This window comes from Chiloscyllium plagiosum, unplaced genomic scaffold (genome assembly GCF_037043375.1).
Source record: "Chiloscyllium plagiosum isolate Xiang-an unplaced genomic scaffold, Cpla_swu_hap1 HiC_scaffold_3, whole genome shotgun sequence".
Taxonomy (NCBI): domain Eukaryota; kingdom Metazoa; phylum Chordata; class Chondrichthyes; order Orectolobiformes; family Hemiscylliidae; genus Chiloscyllium; species Chiloscyllium plagiosum.
In genome coordinates this window covers 120,722,768-120,745,638 of record NW_028270141.1, presented here as the reverse complement: position 1 = coordinate 120,745,638, position 22,871 = coordinate 120,722,768, and the positions used below count along the sequence as shown (strand labels likewise).

The window sequence follows — 22,871 nt, the reverse complement described above, 5'->3', positions numbered from 1 at the left end:
ATGTTATTTATGTATCCTGAGGAATCCTCACTATCAACCTATCTAACCTTTAAGGAGAATGCATGAGTTATATTAATCTACAGGTCATTGTTCACTAACAGTTGACTGATCATATGAATGGCATGGACAGGGTCATGACAAATAGTGCGATCATCACTGAATCTCTCATTATCACCATCCTGGGGGTTTACCATTGACAAGAAGTTGAACTGGATTAGCCATATAAATACAGTGGCTGTGAGAACAGTCAGAGACTAAGAATTCTGCAGCAAATAACTCACCTCCTGACTCCCCAAAGTCTGTCCACCATCTACAAGGCACAAGTCAGGAGTGTGATCAAATACTCCCCACCTGCCTGGATGGGTGCAGCTCCAACAACACAAATAGCTTGACAGGACAACACAGTCTGTCGCATTGGTAGGCCGTCCTCCGTGTTAAACATTCACTCCACCGCCAATGCACAATGGGACAGTGCCATCTATAAGATGGACTGCAGCAGTTCACTTTGATGATAATTAATTTTTTTTCCAACATACAAGAGAGGTAAGTATCAACTATTTCCCCACATCACCAGAGGAATCAAACATAATAATAATATTGCTAGAGAAAATAGTATATATTAATGCCATCCAGCAGGCTCCTGTCCATATTGAGATACAATCTCACAAGCACACACTCACACACATATGAATGTAAGCAAACACAGAGAAATATACCAACAGCGTAATTGCAGACATATGCCAATCTGATGAATCTATCGCTTCTTCTGATTGCTATCACAAACATATCCCTTCAAAAGGAATTGAAGTGAAATCAATGTGACATTGCCATCGCAAAAACAATAGTCACAACATAAACTTTTCAGAGTAAACAGCCAAATACTAAATCTTTCTTGTTAAATGGACTGTTCCGTACCTGTTCCTTTTGGTAAAGCAGTTGGTGTTCCTGACGAAGTATGTTTTCATAACACATGGAATAAGTCTCAAAGTTGCTGCGCTCTCTCCCCATTACATCACAAGCTAGAGACAGAAGGCAGTCTCTTAAATGGTCTTTGCTGAAGGTAATCTGTCAAAAATCATCAAATCTTTGAAGCACACAGCAATGTTTTGCTTCATATATGCATCATCGTAATGCTACAGATGGTGTGCAAGGTTATTGGCTTCTGATTCCAACCACCCCACTCCCATGGGATTAAATGTTGAGTTAAATTGAAATAATAAGCAGGGTTAAGGGGAAAAGACAGGAGACTGGGACAAAGTCAAGGTGCTCATTTGTAGAGCACGTGCAGACAGATGGACCAAATGGCCTCCTACTGAACCATAACAATTCTGTAATGCGCTGACAGGAAATGAGACTGCAATTCTACTGAGATTAATCTGTCACCCTTCAGGCATCACTCAACCCAAGTGAACATTCCAGTCTTGGTCTAATTGAAAGACTTTGCCCGGCTCTCAGGGGTATACCTGTGCGCACAGAGCATGGTTAATGGGAAATTAGCTGCTGGTGACCTCAGTGGGCAACCACAGGGGTATAGAGCCAGCTGTTTGTGCAGCAGCAGGAGAGGACTTTTGAAAATGTACTCAAAATGGAACTGAGTGGGTTGCTACTGAGTGGGTTGATAGGGATGATCTGTTAAACTTGAAGTACTTTCCCAACAGAGCAAAACTGAAGGCCAGGAGCATGCTGGTATATCTCATTGTATCTTGCACTGTATTTTGTTATCTCTACACTCTCCTGGTGTTGTATTTATTGAGGAAAGGGTCGCAGGTTACCTTACCTGAGCCATCTTCGTCAACCCCTCTTTCCATTTAATCTCACTGCAGACAGTGATAAAAGATACTAACCTAATCCACTCATTGGGAAATTCATGTAAATCGGCTGCAATGATAAGCTTTGGGTAACTGCCTGACTGGACTGTCCACTCAGTGTAGGTTTAACACAGTCAATCCAATCCAGAACATGTCTCTAGCTGTATTTGGAGCACCGAGTGTAGTTCTGGTCAGCATTCTATAGGAAGGATATGGAGGCTTTGGAGAGGGTGCAAAAGAGGTTTACCAGGATGTTGCCTGGATTGGAGTGTATTAGCTATAAGGAGAGGTTGGACAAATTTGAATTGCTTTCGCTAGATTCTTGGATGCTGAGGGGCAACTTGTATATAAAATTATGAGAGGCATTTTTAAGGTGGTTAGTCGGAGTCTTTTCTCCAGGATAGATATGTCAAATAGTAGGGGGCATAGGTTAAAGGTGAGAGAGGGAAAGTTTAAAGGAGATGTGTGAGGCAAGTTTTTTTACATAGTGGATGGTAAGTGCCTGGAACATACTGCCGGGGTGATGGTACAAGCAGATACATTAACAAAGTTTAAGAGGCATTTAGACAGACACATGAACAGGCATGGAATAGAGGGAAATGGACCATGAAACGGCAGATGGGATTACTTAATGACATCGTGGTCAGTATTGAGACAGTGGGCCGAAGGGGCTGTTCCTGTGTTGTACTGTTCTATGTTCTACACTAACATAGCTTGTTTCACCAACAGACTCTCATTTACCTGAGTTCCAGCTCCTCCAAAATTCATTAACATACGATTGAAAGCCCGATGAAAAGAAAACAGATGTAACTTTATTTTTCATTTGGAATATTCTACAAATTAAATGTTCAAAAGAACAATGGAACAGAGCTGACATTTACAGCATTTCATAATGACTGTCTCTGACTTCAGGCAGCTAAAAAAGACCTTTTAACTTTACAAGATCAACCATTTCAATCTTGACCAGAACAGCTATTTAGCTCATGAAAGGACCTTGTTAACCAAGAACTATTACTGGCATTTGATAACAAGTTCACAATTCACAAAGTCACAAGTTTATTTTGAGTTTTTAAAGTGCTGGCAAATCAAACTGGTTCTATACCTCTTTATCAGTCTCCTGGGAGTGCTCCTTCAATTTTTGCACAAAGCTCTCAACAATTTGAGGCCTCACTAACAAGACATTTTCTGTCATGGCTGAATGCTTCCAAACATCTGGAAGAAAGAAGAATTGTAAATGTTTACATTACATTTCTTCCCCTTTTTTAACCACAGTGTTTAAAACATCTTCAGTGCTCGCAAATCAGGTATTTTTAGTTCTACTGTCTTTCAGTTCCAACACATAATCATCTAATCTAATCCACTCATTGGGATTAAAATTAATAAATAAAATTAATTAATAAATAAATAATAATTTATTTATTTATTTATTAATTAATTTTATTTATTTGATTTATTAATTCATTTATAATAAATAATAATTTATTTATTTATTATAAATGAATTAATAAATCAAATAATCACATTTTATAATCTTTTACCATTTCTAAATCAGTTAAGATGAATAACAACTGGTTTGGCTCCTCTGGTGAAAAATTCCAGTAAAAGGGGCCATAAATTACATATGTCATAGAAAGTCAGGCAGAACTGGGAAAAAATTATGGTATTCATTGCCAAGAAGGGCCACTGGAGAGGACACTGTAAATAGATTCAATGTTTTATTAATTGGAAAAGACAGGGTAGATAAAGGTAAACTGTTTCCACTGGTTAGGGATTTTAGTACTACGGGATATAGTCTGAGAATTAGGGCCAGACTGTTTAGGAAAGATGTTCGGAAAAACAAAGGGTGGTAGATATTTGGAACTCTCTTGTACAAACAGCAATGGATGCTGGACTGGTTGTTCTTTTTAAACCTGAGATAGATTTTCTTTTTGTTTAAGGGATATGGGCAAAAGGCAGGTGTATGGAGGTAGGGCAAAGATCATTCATGAACTCATTTAAAGATGGAACAAGCTCAAGGGGTAAATGGCCTACTCTATTTCTATGTTCCTTTGATATCCATTGATTTGAAGAAAACAGACCGGTTTACTCTATGGATATCTAATGTTGTTAGTGTGTTCTTCAATTAAAATTTTAAAGATGAGAATATATTAGGCAGGAATTCATGAATCAAATAATCACATTTTATCCAATGAATCAGATATTGTTAGTTTCAGTAAACAGTACAGGTGAGAAACCAGAACACAGAGAAAGAGAAGGATATAATTGTACTAGGATGAGAGGAGAATGAGAGGTAGAAGTTAGATGCATTTGTATAGCAACTTTTCTGGTTTCAGAGCCTCCTAAAGTATTTCACAGCAAATGGAATACTTTTTGAATTGTCATAATGCAAAAGAAACAGCCAATTGCACACAGCAAGATCCCACAAACAGTGGTGTTATAATATCTTTAGTGATGTTGAATGATACATAATGCTATAATCACTAAGGAAAACTCCTCTGGTCTTCTTACAACAGTGCTGTTGCAGATATGGGGAGGAAGTGGATGGCGTTGATGTCACTTGACTAATAATCCAGAGTCCCAGGCTAATATTCTGAGGACATTGGTTTGAATCCTACCATGACCCACAGTGAAACCTCAGTTCAATAAAATCTGGTATTGAATGCCAGCCGACTAGGCTCTTTATCTGAACGCATGTAGCATTTCTAATAAGGTTGATGATAGAAATAAAAGAATATGACTTGATAGCTGTTAGGGAAATGTGGTGGCGAAACAGTAACCTGTGTAATGAAGAGCTCTCAGCCTTTCGCTGAACATGTTGTTCCTTACCTATTGGCAGAGTTGCTTCGCCTCTGGCTCTTTCTGACATAACAAGTGTTACCTCCTTTGCGATTTTCTTTTGAAGCTCATGGATCATGTAACATTCCATGCTTTCAAGAATTTTGTGCAGCTTGCAACAAAAACAAAAGCAGACAAGGTGGTCAGTTATTTAAACTTTCATTTGATTTCTGTATTACACCTGAGTGAGAGGTGGAAGGCCCACTTCTGTCCAATTATCACTCCATGGAGTTTAAAATGGGCGTGAAGTTGCCATCATCCCCACCAATATTTTCAATGGCAGGGTGGGACACTGTACAGAGCTTATTAGCTGCCAATAAAATATGGAGATAGCCGTACTTCCACTCAGTAATGCAACCATTAATTAAATTAAAAGCTATGATGATTACACAAAATGTTGAGCTGTTTATGAGGACCTGCTTTGGAAAAACATGCCTTAAGAAGACAATTTAAACCAGATTTGGCCTTCGTTCTGATGTATCCAACTTACCTGTTGAGTTTTCATCTCTGCTTTTGACGTCCCCTCTGGTGGGAGTAGTAGCTGGTTGTCCATCATCATTCTCTCGTACTCATCTTCCATGCCTATTTGACCGGTGATCACTGTCAAAGCTGGGTACAGGATTTCCATTCTAGAGTGGAGGGCAAAGTCCTCGGTTTTAATGATTTTCTTGAAAAACCATGTTTAGCAATCAACGAATGAGCAAGTTTCAAAAAATGTTCAAAGCTTAAAATGAATGGATCTGCTCTGTTTCGTGGATGCACAAGTTGTTCTTACTATCTGATACCTCACAAAAAACAGACTACTAAATGACTGGGGGATTAATGCACCAACTCACCAAGCACATGCAAACATATGAACCAGGAGCATAAGTAGGCTATTTGGCTCCTCTAGCCTTCTCCACCATTCAATAAGATAATGGTTGAAGTGTTTGTGTTTCTAAATCCACATTCTCATCTACTCTGTTAACTCTTGATTCACCTGCCCTAACAAAAACCTACCCACCTCAGCCTTAGAAGTGCTTAATGGACCCAACTTCACTGACGTCTAAGGTAAAGAATTCCAAAGTCACGCAACTCTCTTGATTAAAACCTTCTCACCTTTGTTTTAATTTAGAAAACATCCTCTGACTTGTCTCCAATACATTTACATCCCTCCTTAAATAAGAAGATCAAAACCGCTTCCATCAATGTTGCGTATAACTGAAGCATAATATCCTTAATTTATGTTCAATTTTGCTCGTAATAAAGAATAGTATGCCATTAGCCTTTTTGATGATATACTCCATAGTAATGTTTTGAGACTTGAAATTACAGTCATTCTCAGTTAAAGTAATATTCTTCTTTCTCATTCTTCCTGTCAAAGTGAAAAACTACATATTTTCCCACATAATGCTGCCAGATTTTTGCCTACTCATTTAACCAATCAACATCTGTCTACAATCTCCTTACGACATACTTCCTTGGAGTCATGTGCAAATTTAGCTCCAATTCCTCCCCTCCCCTCATCGAGGTCATTGATGTAAATTGTAAAATGTTGAGGCCCAATCAAAGATCCCTGTGGGATTCCACTTGCCACATCCTACCAATCAGACCCATTTATACATACTCACTGTTTTCTGCTAGCCAGCTAATCTTCTATCCATGTTAATATGTTATTCTTGACACAACACGTTTTTATTTTCCACCAAAAACCTTTGATGTGGCATCTTATCAAACCCATTCTGGAAATCTAAGTACAGTACATTTATATAAATGATTTGGATGTGAACATAGGAGGTACAGTTAGTAAGTTTGCAGATGACACCAAAATTGGAGATGTACTGGACAATGAAGGTTACCTCAGAGTACAATGAATCTTGATCAGGTGGGCCAAAGGGCTGATGAGTGGCAGATGGAGTTTAATTTATATAAATGTGACGTGCTGCATTTTGGAAAAGCAAATCTTAGCAGGAGTTATACACTTAATGGGCAGGTCATAGGGAGTGTTGCTGAACAAAGAGACCTTGGAGTGCAGGTTCATAGTTCCTTAAAAGTAGAGTCACATGTCAATAGGATAGTGAAGAAGGCGTTTGATATGCTTTCCCTTATTGGTCAGAGCATTGAATATAGGAGTTGGGTGTTCATGTTGCAGCTGTATAGGACATTGGTTAGGCCACTTTTGGAATATTGTGTGCAATTCTGGTCTCCCTCCTATCAGAAGTCTGTTGTGAAACTTGGAAGGGTTCAGAAAAGATTTACTAGGATGTTGCCAGGGTTGGAGGATTTGAGCTATAGGGAGAGGCTGAATCGGCTAGGGCTGTTTTCCCTGTAGCGTCAGAGGCTGAGGGGTGACCTTATGGAAGTTTATAAAATCATGAAGGTCATGGATAGGGTGAATAGACAAGGTCTTTCCTCTGGGGTGGGGGAGTCAAGAACTAGAGGGCATAGGTTTAGGGTAAGAGGAGAAAAAGATTTCTAAGTGGCAGCTTTTTCACACAGAGGGTGGTGCGTGTATGGAATGAGCTGTCAGAGGAAGTGGTAGAGGCTGGTACAATTACAACATTTAAAAGGCATGTGGATGGGTACATGAATAGGAAGGGTTTAGAAGAATATGGGCCAAATGCTGGCAAATGGGACTAGATTAGATTACGGTATCTGATCGACATCGATGAGTTGGACCGAAGGATCTGTTTCCGTGCTGTACATCTCTATGACTCTATGAGTACATGTACAGGCTCCTCTTTATCCACTGCATTCGTTATTCCTTCCAAGAATTCCAATAAATTTATTAAACATGATTTTCCTTTGGCAAAACCATGCTGAGTCCTCTCAATTACCTCGAATTTTCCTAAAAGTGCAGATATAATGTCTTCAACAATCGATTCAAAGACTTTTGCTGCAACAAACATCAAGCTATTTTGCCTATAGTTTTCCATTTATTACCTCTCTTTCCTCTTGAAGAGAGGGGCCACCTCTTAAAATGCTAGGAAGAAATTCATTTGAACAAAGACACTTAACAGTTTGCTTAGTAACACTTCCCTCATAATGGTAATTTGCTGAATTCCTCCCTCTATTCCCGCTCTTATTTACAGCTCATGTGCCAGTTTACTACAGCTCACTCAGTGCCCACATAGTTGCACTTACTTAAGTTTAAAATAGTAGTGTTAGCCCCAATCTTCTCCTTTTTAAGTTGGACATAAATTTCAATCATTACTGTCGTCGTTGCTACCAAGGGATGCCCTTACTCTGAGGTTATTAATTAATCTTGTCACATTATATAATACGAAGTATAAAATAAGGTGTGCTGTGATTTTGGAGAAGATTTGTAGCTCAGGTTGTAAGTTTGCTCGCTGAGCTGGTAGATTTATTCTCAGACATTTCGTCACCACACTAGGTAACATCATCAGTGAGCCTCTGATGAAGGACTGATGTTCTGTCCCGCTTGCTATTTATGTGTCTTGGTCTGTTGTAGTGGGCGGCACAGTGGCACAGCAGTTAGCACTGCTGCCTCACAGCGCCAGAGACCCGGGTTCAATTCCCGCCTCAGGCGACTGACTGTGTGGAGTTTGCACGTTCTCCCCGTGTCTGCGTGGGTTTCCTCCGGGTACTCCGGTTTCGTCCCACAGTCCAAAGATGTGCAGGTCAGGTGAATTGGCCATGCTAAATTGCCCGTAGTGTTAGGTAAGGGATAAATGTAGGGGTATGGGTGGGTTGCGCTTCGGCGGGGTGGTGTGGACTTGTTGGGCCGAAGGGCCTGTTTCTACACTGTAAGTAATCTAATCTAATCATTTCTGGTTCTTTTCCTCAGAGGTTAGTAAATGGGATCCAAATCAATATGTTTGGTAATGGAGTTCCAGTTTGAATGCCAGGCATCTAGGAATTCCCTTGTGTGTATTTGTTTAGCCTGTCCAGGGATAGATGTATTGTCCCAGACGAACTGGTGTCCCTCTTCGTCTGTGTGTATGGATACTAGTGATAGTTGGTCATGTCTTTTGGTGGCTAATTGGTGCTCATGTATCCTGGTGGCTAGGTTCCTGCCCGTCTGTGCATTGTAATGTTTATTGCAATCCTTGCAGGGTAGTTACTATATGATGTTCATTCTGCTGGGCTCCTTTAAATTCATCAGGAACTGTTTCAGTGTGCTAGTAGGTTTGTGAGCTACTATAATGCCTAGGGGCTGGAGTAGTCTGGTCATCATCTCCGAGATGTCTTTAATGTACGGCTGGGTGGCTAGATTCTCTGAGCGTGTTGTGTCTTCTTGTTTCAGTCTGTTGTGTAAGAATCGGCAGACTGTGCTTATCAGGTACCTGTTGTTCTTGAATACATTATACAGGTGTTTTTCCTTGGATTCTCAAAGTTCTGGGGTGCTGCAGTGTGTTGGGGCTCGTTTAAATAATGTTATGACGCAGCTCCATTTGTGGATGTTGGGATGATTGCTTCTGTAGTTGAGTATCTGGTCACTGACGCTGACCAGATACTGGTCAATTCGACTGGGACAACACATCCATCCAGGACAGGCTAAACAAAGACACGCACGGGCATTCCTAGGGGCCTGGCATTCAAACCAGAACTCCATCAATAAACACATAGATTTGTACCTCATTTACCAACCTCTCAGAAAAAAGAATTGGAAGTGATACCACCCGCTGTAACAGACCGAGACACATAAATAGCAAGTGGGACAGAACACCAGCGCTTCATCGGATGCTCAGCTATTAATGGTACCTAGCATGATGATGAAACATCTGAGAACAAAACTATCAGCTCAGCGAGCAAGCATACAACCTGACTAGATGCTCTCTGGTTGGTTCCAGAACACAATGCTGTCAGAAATTATCTTGAAGGCATTCTAATAGCTTTTCATTCAGGCTACTGCTGTTGATCTGATTTTTCTACTTAATTTGTAGGCTAAAGACATCTCTGCACCTTTCACATTTCCTTCCAAATCCACAACCTCTTCCATCTAGAAGGACAAGTGCAGTAAATACATGGTTACATCACCTTCTGCAAATTGTCCTCTGAACCACTCACCATCCTGACCTGGAAGTATGTCACTGTTCCTTTAATGTCACTGGATCAAAACCCTGAGGGTGTCCCTATACCCGAATGCTTGCAGCTGTTCAAGGAGGCAGCTTACCACCACCTTCTACAGTGCCATAAGGGATAAGCAGTAAATTCTGGGCCAGCCAGTGATCCTATGAACAAATAAAATTAAAGTTGTAGCTATTGCACAGCACTTAGCTGCAGTCCAATGTGGAAGCTCCAAACACAAATGGCTGGTGATCATTTATTACAACAGTTTTAACCCCATCTACTTCACCATTCCTTCTCCAGCAACTGATGACCTTGGACTTTCTCCCAGGTTCTTTTCATTTTCTCCCGACTACCAATTTTTATGGACCTGGGCATAAGAAAGAATGATATCTTCAGGCAACTAAGGATGAGCAACAAATAATGGTCCAGCCAGCAATGCCTATATACCATGAACACATACAACAAAGGGAGCCATTAGCAATTGGGATGTCCTGCTCAATACGGGTATCGTATTATGAACTTTCAGTTAGAATTTTTTAAAAAACTGGACAGGAACAAGCTGTGAAATGACTGCTGCAAATCAGGTGACCTTGGAGTATTTAATTAAATCTGGCCATCCATCCAGTGAATTCACACATCTCTCTGTTTCAGGGTGGGTTAACACCAGAGGACTGCAGAATTCAATCCTAAGGAAGGAAACATTAACATTGATTTCTCTCACAGATGCTGCCAGACCTGCTGAGCTTTTTCAGGAATTTCAACTTTTGTCTCTGATTTACAGCAGGTCTTTCGGTTTTCTGGACTGTCCATCTCCAGGCGTCATTGTAATCAAGAGAGGAGATTGCAACTCAAATGGTGACAGATAGAAGTGAAAGTCATTCTGTTGTATCAAACTCTCCTAAAGCCTCAAGGTGCTAAATCACATGGCGGGCCGGAATTTTCTTCCATTGAGAGATGGATGTTAAAGTGGGAGGAATGAACATTTTTTGGAGGGGGTGTGGGGAGTAAATAGGTAGAGCTTCACTACGGGATTATGTTCTTCTTAGGCCATTACACAGTCATGAATGGGTATAAAGTGTTAAATGTTATGATAGGCAGTTCTATTCCATCAGAAGCTACTGGGCTCCAACATCCAGTTTTATTTTCAAGGCATCTATATCGTGCTTCAATTTTCAGCAATTCAGGAGCATCACTCTGCTCATTGCACCCGACCACCATAGAGACGTCAGTGAGCTGGCAGAAAGCAGCACCAGGGTTCAGCCCTGTTTCCCTACAGGTTTTCCTGAAGGAAATCCAGCAGAGAAGGGAAAGTTTCTCCCCAAGGATGGCAGTAAAAGGCCATTCCACCTGATGAAAGCAGGACTTGCTAAGGGGGCTGTGGGGGTCAGCAATCACAGACTGCTCAAGAGAATTTGTCTCCAGTGTCACAGGAAGGTAAATGATCTGCTGCTCTCTGACAGGATGCCCATGTGCTTCATGGTCCTGCGAGTGTGAGTTAGTGCTGTATAGTTGTCCCTGCAGTGGACTGTCACACAAGCATCTCCATTTGAAGCCTCAAGTACAATCAATGTCTGTCACTCCATTGCAGCAACGAATATAACACCGCCGGCACCATAGTGATACTGTGTCTCGTAGGATTCATATTTAAAACAAAAACAAAGAACTATAACAATCAAAGATGATATACTGTCAGCTTTCCTCACAACTAGTGACTGTAAAGAAACATTTGACCATTTGTAACTTCATTGGTAAAGAATTGCCAGTCTAATGTTCATACCTATATGTCGCAAACTCAGGAAACAGAAGATGATTTGTGTTGTTGAATAGGATACTATAAAGAAGGATAGAGTTATATATTCATATTGATCCTCCTCACCTGTAAACTTTGCAAAATTGTTTGTAGAGGCTCACAGAGTTGATTTGTTCCACGCTAAGCTTTAACCTGCCCCATTCCTCCTTAAACACCTCAAGTTGTTTCCATAATATTAAGAATGATTTAAGAGCCATGTACACTGACGTAGGGTCCTTTGCTTTCAAAGAGGGAGCTACTCTGCTGACTGAGGATTGTTTTCCATCTTCCTTTAATTCAACAGCATCCTCCTGTGGTAAACACCAAAAATCATAAGGTTGAGCCAAGTGAATTCATGTGTTTCAGAGTAAATTGTATTTTATAGTATCCAAACATCAACTGGACTAAGAATGTTCACTTCATTGTCAGAAGTAGATCGTAAATAGATGTATTATGAACAAGGTGGGTGGCTTCCCTGTAACATTATATAGAAAAAAAATGAAGTCACAAACTGCTGTAAGTGGCAGCTGGGTGGCTGACCCTCGATCCTACAAAAGTCTGCCTGTAGGCTAGCAATTGTACAAATCTAACATTAGTCCCAATCGTGTCATGAATATTTATACAGGGAAAACACTGCAATTTTACAAAGTGTAATTGCTGAAAATTTACCTGCTGAGTTTTAGTCACCGTGTCAACACTTGACTCCTCATCCTTTTCATTCAACAGGTCACTCCCGCTCTGTATCACGTCTTCCATCAAAAGAGAGACACCAAGTAGCTCAGCATTAGCTACACTTCGGTCATGATCATTCAGTCTACACAGGCAGATCTGGATCAGACAGGAATGGCAATAATTCTGATAACCATCCAGCTCTAAAGCATCACTTTGCCTGAGTCCCTGGCATCTTTGGTGATCAGCAGCAAATTAGTGCTTGCAATGGCAATGATCTTTCAGTCACAATGTTGTTGCACATCAATGGCATTGCCCAGACTGTTATCTTAAAATCTCCAACAATGTACCATCCCAAGATACAATATAAAGACTAAAGCCAATGGCTGAAGCTCTTCCCATAAAAGAAAATGCAACCAGATGAGTGATTTTACCTGCATCCCGTACTCAATAATTTGGAAGTTGCCAAGCATCACTGGGACAAATCCTTCTCTTGCTAAGAACGCCCTCCAGGGAAAGAGTACAGAGGCCTTGAACAGAAAATACCGGGTCAACAAAGGAGAAAAGCTCAGTTACAAAGTATAAAAAGTAATATGTTGCAGATGCTGTAACTCTAACAAAAACAGGAAATGCCAGAAACGTTCAGTGGGTCAGGCGGCACGTGTGGGGGGGGGGGGGGGGGTGTGGAGAAGGCGTTAATATTTCAGACCAAGGTCCCTTTGTCAGGACCATTTTTGTTGCTTTCTGGCTTTATTTCTATTATGAAGCACCCTCATTAAAGATTCTCTCTCTCTTAGTCAATGACCTGAAACTTGGAAGCGTTGTGAACTGTCTAATGTTAAACTTTAAAAGGATATTGACAAGATGGTGGAATGGATGCACAAGAGGAAAAGAGAAGAGTGGAGTGATCCATTTTGATAGGAAGTCCACAGAGAAGCAATATGACTTAAAGGGTGTAACTCTAAAGGGGGTGCAGAAACTAAGTGTTCTGGGTGTATATGTGGACCAATCATAGAAGGTGGCAGGATAAGCTGAGAACATTTTTAAAAGGGGGTTAGAGGTAAAAAGCAAGGAGGTTACATCTAACCTGTATAGTACACTAGAGAATTGGGTTCAGTTCTGGACACCTCTCTTTAGGAAAGATGTGAAAGTATTAGAAAGTGTGCAAGGAAGATTCTTGAAGATGATTCCAGGGATGAGGAACCCTCATCACACAGACAGACTGGAAAGTGGAAAGAGTTTCCTTGAAGAACAGAATTTTTAAGAGGAGATTTAATAGAAGTATTCAAAATCTTGAGGGGTCTGGACAGAGTAGATAGGGAAAAACTGCTCCCATTGGTAGAAGGATAGGGAAACAGAAGGGTTAGATTTAAGATCTAAGAATAAACAGAGACATGAAGAAAGTCTTTTTGTGATCTACCAGTGGTCAGGATGTCGAATACACTGACAGTGCTCTGGAGACAGAACATTTAAGAAGCAATTGAGTTATTATCTAAAAAGGAAGAACAGCCAAGGCTATGAGGAGACAAATAGGAAATGGCATTCGATAAGTTGCTCCTTTGGTGATCCAGTGCAGACACGACAGGCTGAATGGCCTTATTCCATGCTGTAACTGCTCTGAGAAGGTATCTTTTGTTATTTTACAGTTCACTACACTAATCAGGGGAAGTTACAAAAATGTAACAGGAAATGCTGATAGAGTAGTAGACAGACTTGGATTTAACTCGCACTTAACTCAGCCACTGGACATCTCAAAGCACTTTCCAGTTAATTAAGTCTCTTTTGAAGTCTCGTCCCTGTTAGAATGAAGGAAATGTGGAAGACAATTCTGCAACAGCCAACCCCATAGGCAGCAATGTGATGACGAAAAGATAAACTGCTGCTTGCGTTGCAGTTTTAAGTATAAAGATTGATCAGGGCAACAGGAATAACTCTCCTGCTGCTCTTCAAAATATGAATGGATTTCTCTATCCATCTGAGTAGCCAGATGGGACTTGCTGCCTCAGTTTAATCTCTCAGTGCCAGCTTAATCTTTGTTCTCAAACCCTGGACTGGCACTTGAACCTAGGAGCCTCCACAGATGTGAGTTGGGAGAAGACTCACATGAAGCACCAACATTGACCAGTTCACTGAATGTTCTGACTCCAAGCTGGACATGCGATGCGATTCTATGTGAGACGGCAGGGATTATGCCACAACTGGTTCAATTCTTGATGCTGTTGTTAACAACGTAGAGCTGTTGAAAACAATCTTTGCCTGATTTTGATCAGTTCAGCACAGACATTGCTGATCCCCAGCACATACTGACCTTGTGACTCCAGGCATCCAGGGGTGCTGGTAGAGTAAGCAATGATCCATACAGGCTGCTGTCTGCAGAGTTACTCATGGTTGGCAGTGCTTGACACATAGAGTCTGTCACTGATTGAAATGCTGCCACATTGCCAACAGACAAGAAAGTTTCTCTGTAAAAAAAGGCAAAATAAAAATGGTAATTATCAGCACCGAAGAAGATACAATATCTACTTTCAGTTCAGCTGCCTTCATTCACAGCCAGTGTGAAAGGTCAATGAGTGAATATGAAGATTAGTATTCCACAATACACTGTGGGCATCAATAATGAAATAGTATTCAAATCAGACCACATCAAACATCCATATGGTAGGCTAGATAACTGCAATTACTTGTACTAGGTAACTATCATTACTGGCAATAATCAATAAATAATAGATAGGACTCCTTGTAATATAGTGGTAGTGTCCCTGCTTCAAAGCCAGCATGACCGAGGTTCAAGGCCCACCTACTCTACGTGTGTAAGAAAATCTCTGAACAGGTCGATTGCATTAAACAAAAAAATGGCCATTTGATGTTGGTTTTTTTAAAAAAAAGTGCAGAGGTGTAGAATAGCATCTCCTCACAAAAAGAAATAAATATTAGATGGAATGCAGAGTTATTCATGTGTGCACGACAGAGAGAATTTAAATATAAGAGCACATAATCTCTTGCATTGCAAATTATTTGCCAGTAAACTGCATTAATTCCTTCATTATAAATTGAAATATCAAATGCTGGACATACTAATCAAAACAAAAAGAAACTGCCTTCAGCAAAAAATACCCCTAAAAACGTAATCTAAAAGGAATGATCTATTGCACAAACAATCATAGATGACTAAAGCAATTTCAAAGCCAGAATTTAATCTCTGGGCTCAGGTGGCATGTATAAACTGCCTGAGGTTCACTGTTGTGATTCAGGATATTAACTGAACTCTCTCATGATGTTACTAATAAACAATCTGGCATCATTGATAAAAAGGACAGATGGATATTAATGTTTTGATTGTGAATCAACAACAAAATGATTCTACCATTCATATAACACAATAAAATATAAACAGTAGCCTCCCTGTTTCTTTTAGGGATGGTTTAGTTGGATGTTGGTGGAGTTGTGAAACAGATCATGGTTTAGTTTGGATTCCTTCCCTAAACTATAAAACATAGAGAAACAGAAATGATCAGTTTACAATTGAGTATGTAACTGTAGCTGATTCAAATCAGATATGAGGGTGAGAGTAAGACAAACTACACTATTATTTTTTAAAATGGGTAATATCTTTTCAAACCTGTTCGATTCCATCTTGTGTCACTGTGACTATTTCAAATGATTCATGTTAATTGAATTAGCAGTTTTCATTAAATAATAAATTACATTTGGTGTTATTTACACAAGTATCTGTAAGTGTCTGTGTAGGTGTAAGTGTTCAACTAGGTGTAAGCCCATGTGTAAGCAAGTAAGAGAGAGAGACAGAGGCAGAGACAGAGAATGGGAGCGACAAAAGGAGATAGAGATAGAGAGAGGTTAATTACTTAAAAAAAATGTTCAATCAATTCCCTGAAATGCCTCTGATTTTGAATGGATTAATGCTGGATTTTTTCTTTGCTTAACAAAGTAATAAAGAGCTTGAAGTTTCTCTTGCCAGTAGAACAGAGGTAGACACCCTGTGCTTTGTGCATTGCTCTTGCTAAACAGACTGGCCACTTGAAGAAGTCTTATTCTCAGTGCAGTGTTCTCATCACACAGTCCAACATCAGCATGACCTGTTTCATTGATATAAATATCTATTTATGAATAAGTAGTGGGTTTCATCCCACTGAGCAATTAAAGTTTACATTACATTAAAGTTATATCAATCTAATTTAGATTGTTTTAATTTAAATGTAATTACATTGGTGACTACATTTCAAGTGAGATCATTGGCCATTACAATGAGTCTCTCGCCTGTTGCAGCTCCAATCATGGATTCCTGTCTTTTGCAGTTTCAGTAAATTTACCTGAATTGAAACAGTGTTGTTCACTTCTTTAAATTGCCTAAAGCCTATCTGGTTTAAGTTACTAAGTTCCCTGGCTCTGTTCCTGGATTAGACATGTTTCTCTTTTGACTTTTTTCTACCTGTGCCACCTGGTATCTGTGGGGTTATAGTCAAGATTAGAGTGGTGCTAGAAAAGCACAGCAGGTCAGGCAGCATCCGAGGAGCAGGAAAATCGACGTTTTGGGCAGGAGCATTTCATCAGGAATTCCTGAAGGGCTCCTGCCCAAAACGTTGACTTTCCTGCTCCTCGGATGCTGCCTGACCTGCTGTGCTTTTCCAGCACCACTCTAATCTTGACTCTAATCTCCAGCATCTGCAATCCTCACTTTCACCTCTGTGGGATGATAGCCCAATCTGAGCCGATTTTTTGTGCTATTTAAACATCTCCCACTGTATCAGAAATGTTTAGTTTAGATTCACGCGACCCCTAATGGCTCTTCATTCTGAGATTGATCTAGGATTTGCGATCAATCCCACAAACCATCACCACATGCTGCAGCCTCTAACTCGGTGCTGAAAGAGCAGATTTCTCTAGTCTGATGAAGTGTTGCCAACAGGTTGTAGGGATTGACTGTGCCCTGCATCAGCAGGATCCACTTCCTTGCAACCTTCTGGGGTGCCAACATTAGGATTGGTGCCACTAATTTAAATCTTTAGGTCCATGCTGACCACCATGTTGTTTCTGCATTTTCTAAATGTGTAGGGGTCCATGGTATTGTCACAGAGCTAGTAATCCAATGACCCAGTCTAATAAGGGATCTTCTGGCACCGCGATAGTCTGCCTCTGTACCAGGGGTCTGGGTTTGAGTCCCACCTGTCCCAAAGGTGTTACATTTCATGTCTAGCCGAGTTGATTCAAAATAGTTTCAGGATTTACATAGTCTCCTGTGTGTGAGAGTTGGACACTATCTAGACTTCCAAGAACAATGTCGCCAGGTAAACAAGATGTAGTCTATTGCATCATTGTGACTAATAACACAGCAGAATAGCTCCTAACTATTATAAAGACCTAGCCTTAGCTCTGTCTTCCATGAGATCCTACTTTACTTTCTCACCATGATCTCAGCACAGTGGGGGGTGCTATTGCATTCTATCAAGTATTAACCCTTTCAATCCTTCCAGGGCCACATACAGCACCAATCACTTGGCCAGAACTCGACAGAACATGCAGTAATTAACCAGCAATAACATTTCCATTCAAATAGTATTTGTTAGAAAAGGTCCTTTACCTAATTAAATGGCGAACAGCAGCATCAAACTGCAAGAACATGACCTCTCTTTTGAGGATGAGAAGCTTTGCGACTAAGGCAGGGTCTTGTGGATTGGAAAGATCATCGACCTGAGCCTGAATCTCCTGAAGTTCAGAACCTGCCCCAATAGGAAACAGCAGAACAGCATGATATTTAATAACTCATAACTCTATCAATAGGGACTTATATTACAAACGCAAAGAGGGTATGCTGAATTTATGTCAGACAACAGTTGGCCTCAGCTAGAATACAGCATCCAGTTCCGGGCACCACTCCTAAGACAGGAGGTGAAGGTGTTGGAGAGAGTGCAGAAGAGATTCACAAGAACTGAGGAGCTTCAGTTACACAGATTGACTAGAGAGGTCAGAACGGGAGAAAAGAAAGTTCAGAGGTGATTTGATAGAGGTATCCAAAATCACGAGGGATCTGAATGGAATAAAATAAATTAAAGGATCACAAGAAAATTCAGATTTAAGAGAATTAGAAGAAAGCAAAAGGTATGAGACAACCATGGGAATATGGAAAATAGGAGCAGTATGTGCCCTGGCATTGTCCTCAAAAGTGCAATCTTTACACTGAATCAGAGCAGCATCTGTCTTTTTCCCAGTTTTCTCACTCCGAGTGGAACTGCCAATTTCCAGGGTACTGATCCCAGCTACTAGGGGCTTTGTGCTACTGTGAGCTTATGCTCATTAGGGACTGGACTGGCACTGCAAAATTATTCAGCTTAGGCAACACATTACCCCATCTACATGAACCTGTTCAGGGTGGATATGTCAAATCATAGAGGGCATAGGTTTAAAGTGAGAGGGGAAAACTTAAAGCAGATATGCGAGGATGTTAGGCTTGTGGACATGGATCCTAGGTGGCTCAGTGGTTTGCGCTGCTGCCTCACAGTGCCAGGGACCTGGGTTTGATTCCACCCTCAGGTGACTGTGTGGAATTTGCACAGTCTCCCTGTATCTGCATGAATTATTGTCAGGTGCTTCAGTTTCCTCCCACAGTCCAAAGATGTGCAGGTCAGGTGGATTGGTCATGGGAAAGGCAGGGGTTTGGAGTGGGTCTGGTGGGATGCTCTTTGCACGGCTAGTATGGTCTGCTTCCACACTAGGGATTCTATGCTGCCAGGGGAGGTAGTAGATGTGGATATAGTAGCAATGTTTAAGAGGCATTTATACACACAATTGAACTAGAGGGGATATGGACCATGCTTAGACAGATAGGATTAATTTAAAATGGCATCATGGCCTGTTCGATGTTCTAACTGTGATGCAGCAACTAATGACTGCCCCATTCAACTACCATTATACACAGTATGCTTTCCATTTCATATAATCATTATTTCAAGAAAATAACAAGTTTTGCTCGTCTTAAATGGTGCCCTTTAACATTAGTTATAAACCTGTACTGGTTTCTTGAGCCACAAAACCATGGAAGTGTAAGGAATGAGCTGCCAAAGGAAGCAGTGGAGGCTGGTACAACTACAACATTTAAAAGGCATCTGGATGGGTATATGAATAGGAAGGGTTTAGAGGGATTTGGGGCACATGCTGGCAAATGGAACTGGATTAGGTTGGGATATCTGGTCGGCATGGACGAGTTGGACCAAAGTGTCCGTTTCCATGCTGTGCATCTCTATGATGTTATGGTCCTTTCATGAGCTGTCAGTTCTTCTCAGCTAGAGGCAGTTGGCATCTTTAATTGGACAGAGTGCCCGCTGCCTGAGCAGCTTTTTAATTAAAATTCTCTCACAAGATGTGGACATTATCGGTTACACCAACATTTGTCGCTCTTCCCTAATTGCTCTTAGGAAGGTGGATTATGAGCAACCTTTGTGAACTGCTGCAGACCACATAGTATAGGCGCAGGGATTTTCTCCAGGATTTTGATCCAGTCACAGTGAAGAAACAGTGATCTAACTCCAAGTCACGATGAAATGTGGTTTGGCAGGGGGTGGGGGGGGAGGGACTTGTGGTGACTGGAGGATCTCATGCATCTGCTGCACTTACCCTTCTAGGCAGCAGAGGTTTAGAAGGTGTTATTGAAGAGGTTTGGCAAACTACATCTTGCAGATGTTACATTTACATCTAAATATGCTGACATGAGAACCGCACAGTTCAGGTGCAGGGTCAGGACATAACATTTACCTGGTTATCAGGATCCCAAACCCACTTTGAAAATTCATCCCCTTGTAGTTAAATTCCTTCAGAGCTTTGCTCCTTTATACCTCTGTGAGCTCTTCTAACTCTATCTTCCTGAAGTGTAACTTCCTCAGTCTATGGCATCTTGTTTTATTTCTTTCACTTTACTATTGGTAGCCTTCAGCTGCCTCGGCCCAAAACAGCAGACATGCACTCTAAACACCTTCCCCTCTCTTTCCTACCTTAAAACCAACCATTATGGCTAAGTAGCTTTGCTCACCTTGCCAATTTTTACAATCTGCTTCAGCACCCTCTTTTAGTTTAATTGCTCCTTTTAAAAGCAACGTGACATTTATTTCTATGATAAAGGTCCTTTATTTCTCAGTGGTTTACTGCTACAGTGCTAGGATTAGAGTGGTGCTGGAAAAGCACAGCAGTTCAGGCAGCATCAGAGGAGCAGGAAAATTAACATTTCGGGCAAAAGCCCTTCATCAGGAATACAGGCAGAGTGCCTGAAGGGTAGAGAGATAAATGAGAGGAGGGTGGGGGTGGGGAGAAAGTAGCATAAAGTACAATAGGTGAATGGGGGTGGGGATGAAGGTGATAGGTCAGGGAGGAGGGTGGGGGAAGGTAGCAAAGAGTACAATGGGTGGATGGGGGTGGGATGAAGGTGATAGGTCAGAGAGGAGGGTGGAGTGGACAGGTAGAACAGGTCATGGGGACAGTGCTGAGCTGAAAGTTTGGAACTGGGGTGAGGTGGGGGAAGGCAAAATAAGGAAACTGGTGAAGTCCGCATTGATGCCCTGGGGTTGAAGTGTTCCGAGGCGGAAGATGAGGCATTTTTCCTCCAGACGTCGGGTGGTGAGGGAGCGGCGGTGAAGGAGGCCCAGGACTTCCATGTCCTCGGCTGAATGAGGGGGGGAGTTGAAATGTTGGGCCACAGGGCGGTGTGGTTGATTGGTACGGGTGTCCCAGAGATGTTCCCTAAAGTGCTCTGCTAGGAGGCATCCAGTCTCCCCAATGTAGAGGAGACCGCATCGGGAGCAACGGATACAATAAATGATATTGGTGGATGTGCAGGTAAAACTTTGATGGATGTGGGAGGCTCCTTTAGGGGGTTGGATGGAGGAGGTGTGGGCGCAGGTTTTGCAATTCCTGCGGTGGCAGGGGAAGGTGCCAGGACGGCAGGGTGGGCTGTTGGGGGGCCAAACCAAGTGTTCTGGCCAACTGCTGTCAAAGCAGCACGATCAAAATCTTTGCACTCGGCAAGTCTTTTATTTTCCCTCTTTTTAAGGCTTACCAATGCCTTCGAGTCCTCCCCACTCAGCGGCCAGCGGCTGCTCACTCTGAGATCCCATTGGAGGAGAGTTTCCAAGCCGTGCAAAACAGCACAAGTACGAGACAATGTCGTGAAGTGCTGCCACAATCTCTAAAGTCTGGTACAAGGCTTTCCGACAAACCTGGTGAGCAATAGGAATCAAACAGGTCCATTTTCAAACTATTAGCAGATAACACCCAAACACTGTATAGTATATACCATAGGGCAGGCAATGGCCTACTGGTATTATCACTGAGTTGTTACTCCAATGATTCTGGGGAGCTGGATTCAAATCCTGCCAGTAGAATTTAAGTTCAATTTTTTAAAAAAATCTGGAATTAGGAGTCTAAATGGTGACTGATTGTCAGGAAAATCCCATCTGGTTCACATATGTCCTTTCGGGGAGGATATTTGCCTTCCTTACCTGGTCTAGCCTATATGTGACTCCATTTTGATAGTAACTGCCTTCTGAGCAATGGGGGGATGGGCAGCAAAAGCGGGCCGAACCTCATCCGGTGAAAAGATAAAATAAAGCTATTTTACTGTCCCAACATTTCACTTTCAGTGATACTCATCCAAAAATCCTTCATGTAAAAGGACAAGTTACCTGTAACCATGTTGATAAAATAAAATGTTTTTAATCAGCAGTATCAAAGGTAAGTCATCAAAAGGAGCAGTTCACTGAAGTAGTTCACAGGTTATTGTGACTGATGTGACCCAATGGTAAAATGTTCTCTACAAATAGGTTTCTCCTTTGAAAAACATTTACTGAAGTAGTCAATAACTCCCCCTTCCCCCACCTCGCCTCAGTTCCAAACTTCCAGCTCAGCACTGTCCCCATGACTTGTCCTACCCGCCAATCTTCTTTTCCACCTATCCACTCCACCCTCCTCCCCCCCGACCTATCACCTTCATCCCCTCCCCCACTCACCTATTGTACTCTATGCTACTTTCTCCCCACCCCCACCCTCCTCTCACTTATCTCTCCACCCTTCAGGCACTCTGCCTGTATTCCTGATGCAGGCTTTTGCCCGAAACATCGATTTTACTGCTCCTCGGATGCTGCCTGAACTGCTGTGCTCTTCCAGCGCCACTAATCCAGAATAACTCCAATGGTCAGATGTCTGGTGGGAGTTCCTATTATGGAATACAGGTGGCACGGTGGCTCAGTGGGCTAGAACTGCTGCCTCGTAGTGCCAGGGACCCTGGTTCGATTCCTGCCTCAGGCGACTGTCAGTGTGGAGTTTGCACATTCTCCCCGTGTCTGTGTGGGTTTGCTCTGGTTTCCTCCCACAGTCCAAAGATGTGCAGGTCAGGTGAATTGGCTATGCTAAATTGTTCATCATGTGAGGTATGTTAGTCAGGAGTAAATGTAGGGGAATGGGTCTGGATGAGCTACTCTTCAGAGGGTTGGTAAGGACTTGTTGGGCCGAATGGCCTGTTTCCACACTGTAAGAAATCTAATTTATTAGATTCAAATTTGAATTCACAACCTCTGGGCTATTATTTCAGCAGATAAGCACAATACCATGTAACCTGCTGCTATGGTGAAGTCCACAATTATGGAATGATTGTTGATTGTAAATTATTACTTTGTATCTTCTGTTTTTAGTGAGATTCCAACATTAATACATTAACAATTGGAAGCAGAACAAAAGTTAAAGACAGATGCTACAAATTC

At 41.5% G+C, this 22,871-nt stretch overlaps 1 protein-coding gene across 1 annotated transcript in view; it reads right to left on the bottom strand.

Annotated features, from left to right (window-relative positions):
• ccdc162 (coiled-coil domain containing 162) overlaps positions 1 to 22,871 on the bottom strand; it is a 176,647-nt gene that overhangs the window by 45,183 nt on the left and 108,593 nt on the right. The window contains exons 30-39 of the mRNA XM_087982991.1: positions 21,173 to 21,332; positions 17,711 to 17,849; positions 14,423 to 14,576; positions 12,549 to 12,644; positions 12,115 to 12,273; positions 11,533 to 11,756; positions 5,134 to 5,272; positions 4,635 to 4,755; positions 2,911 to 3,020; positions 916 to 1,065 (exon numbers count right to left, since the gene is read on the bottom strand). Coding sequence (XP_087839117.1) covers positions 916 to 1,065; positions 2,911 to 3,020; positions 4,635 to 4,755; positions 5,134 to 5,272; positions 11,533 to 11,756; positions 12,115 to 12,273; positions 12,549 to 12,644; positions 14,423 to 14,576; positions 17,711 to 17,849; positions 21,173 to 21,332 — 1,452 coding nt within the window. The remainder of the gene's footprint in view (positions 1 to 915; positions 1,066 to 2,910; positions 3,021 to 4,634; positions 4,756 to 5,133; positions 5,273 to 11,532; positions 11,757 to 12,114; positions 12,274 to 12,548; positions 12,645 to 14,422; positions 14,577 to 17,710; positions 17,850 to 21,172; positions 21,333 to 22,871) is intronic.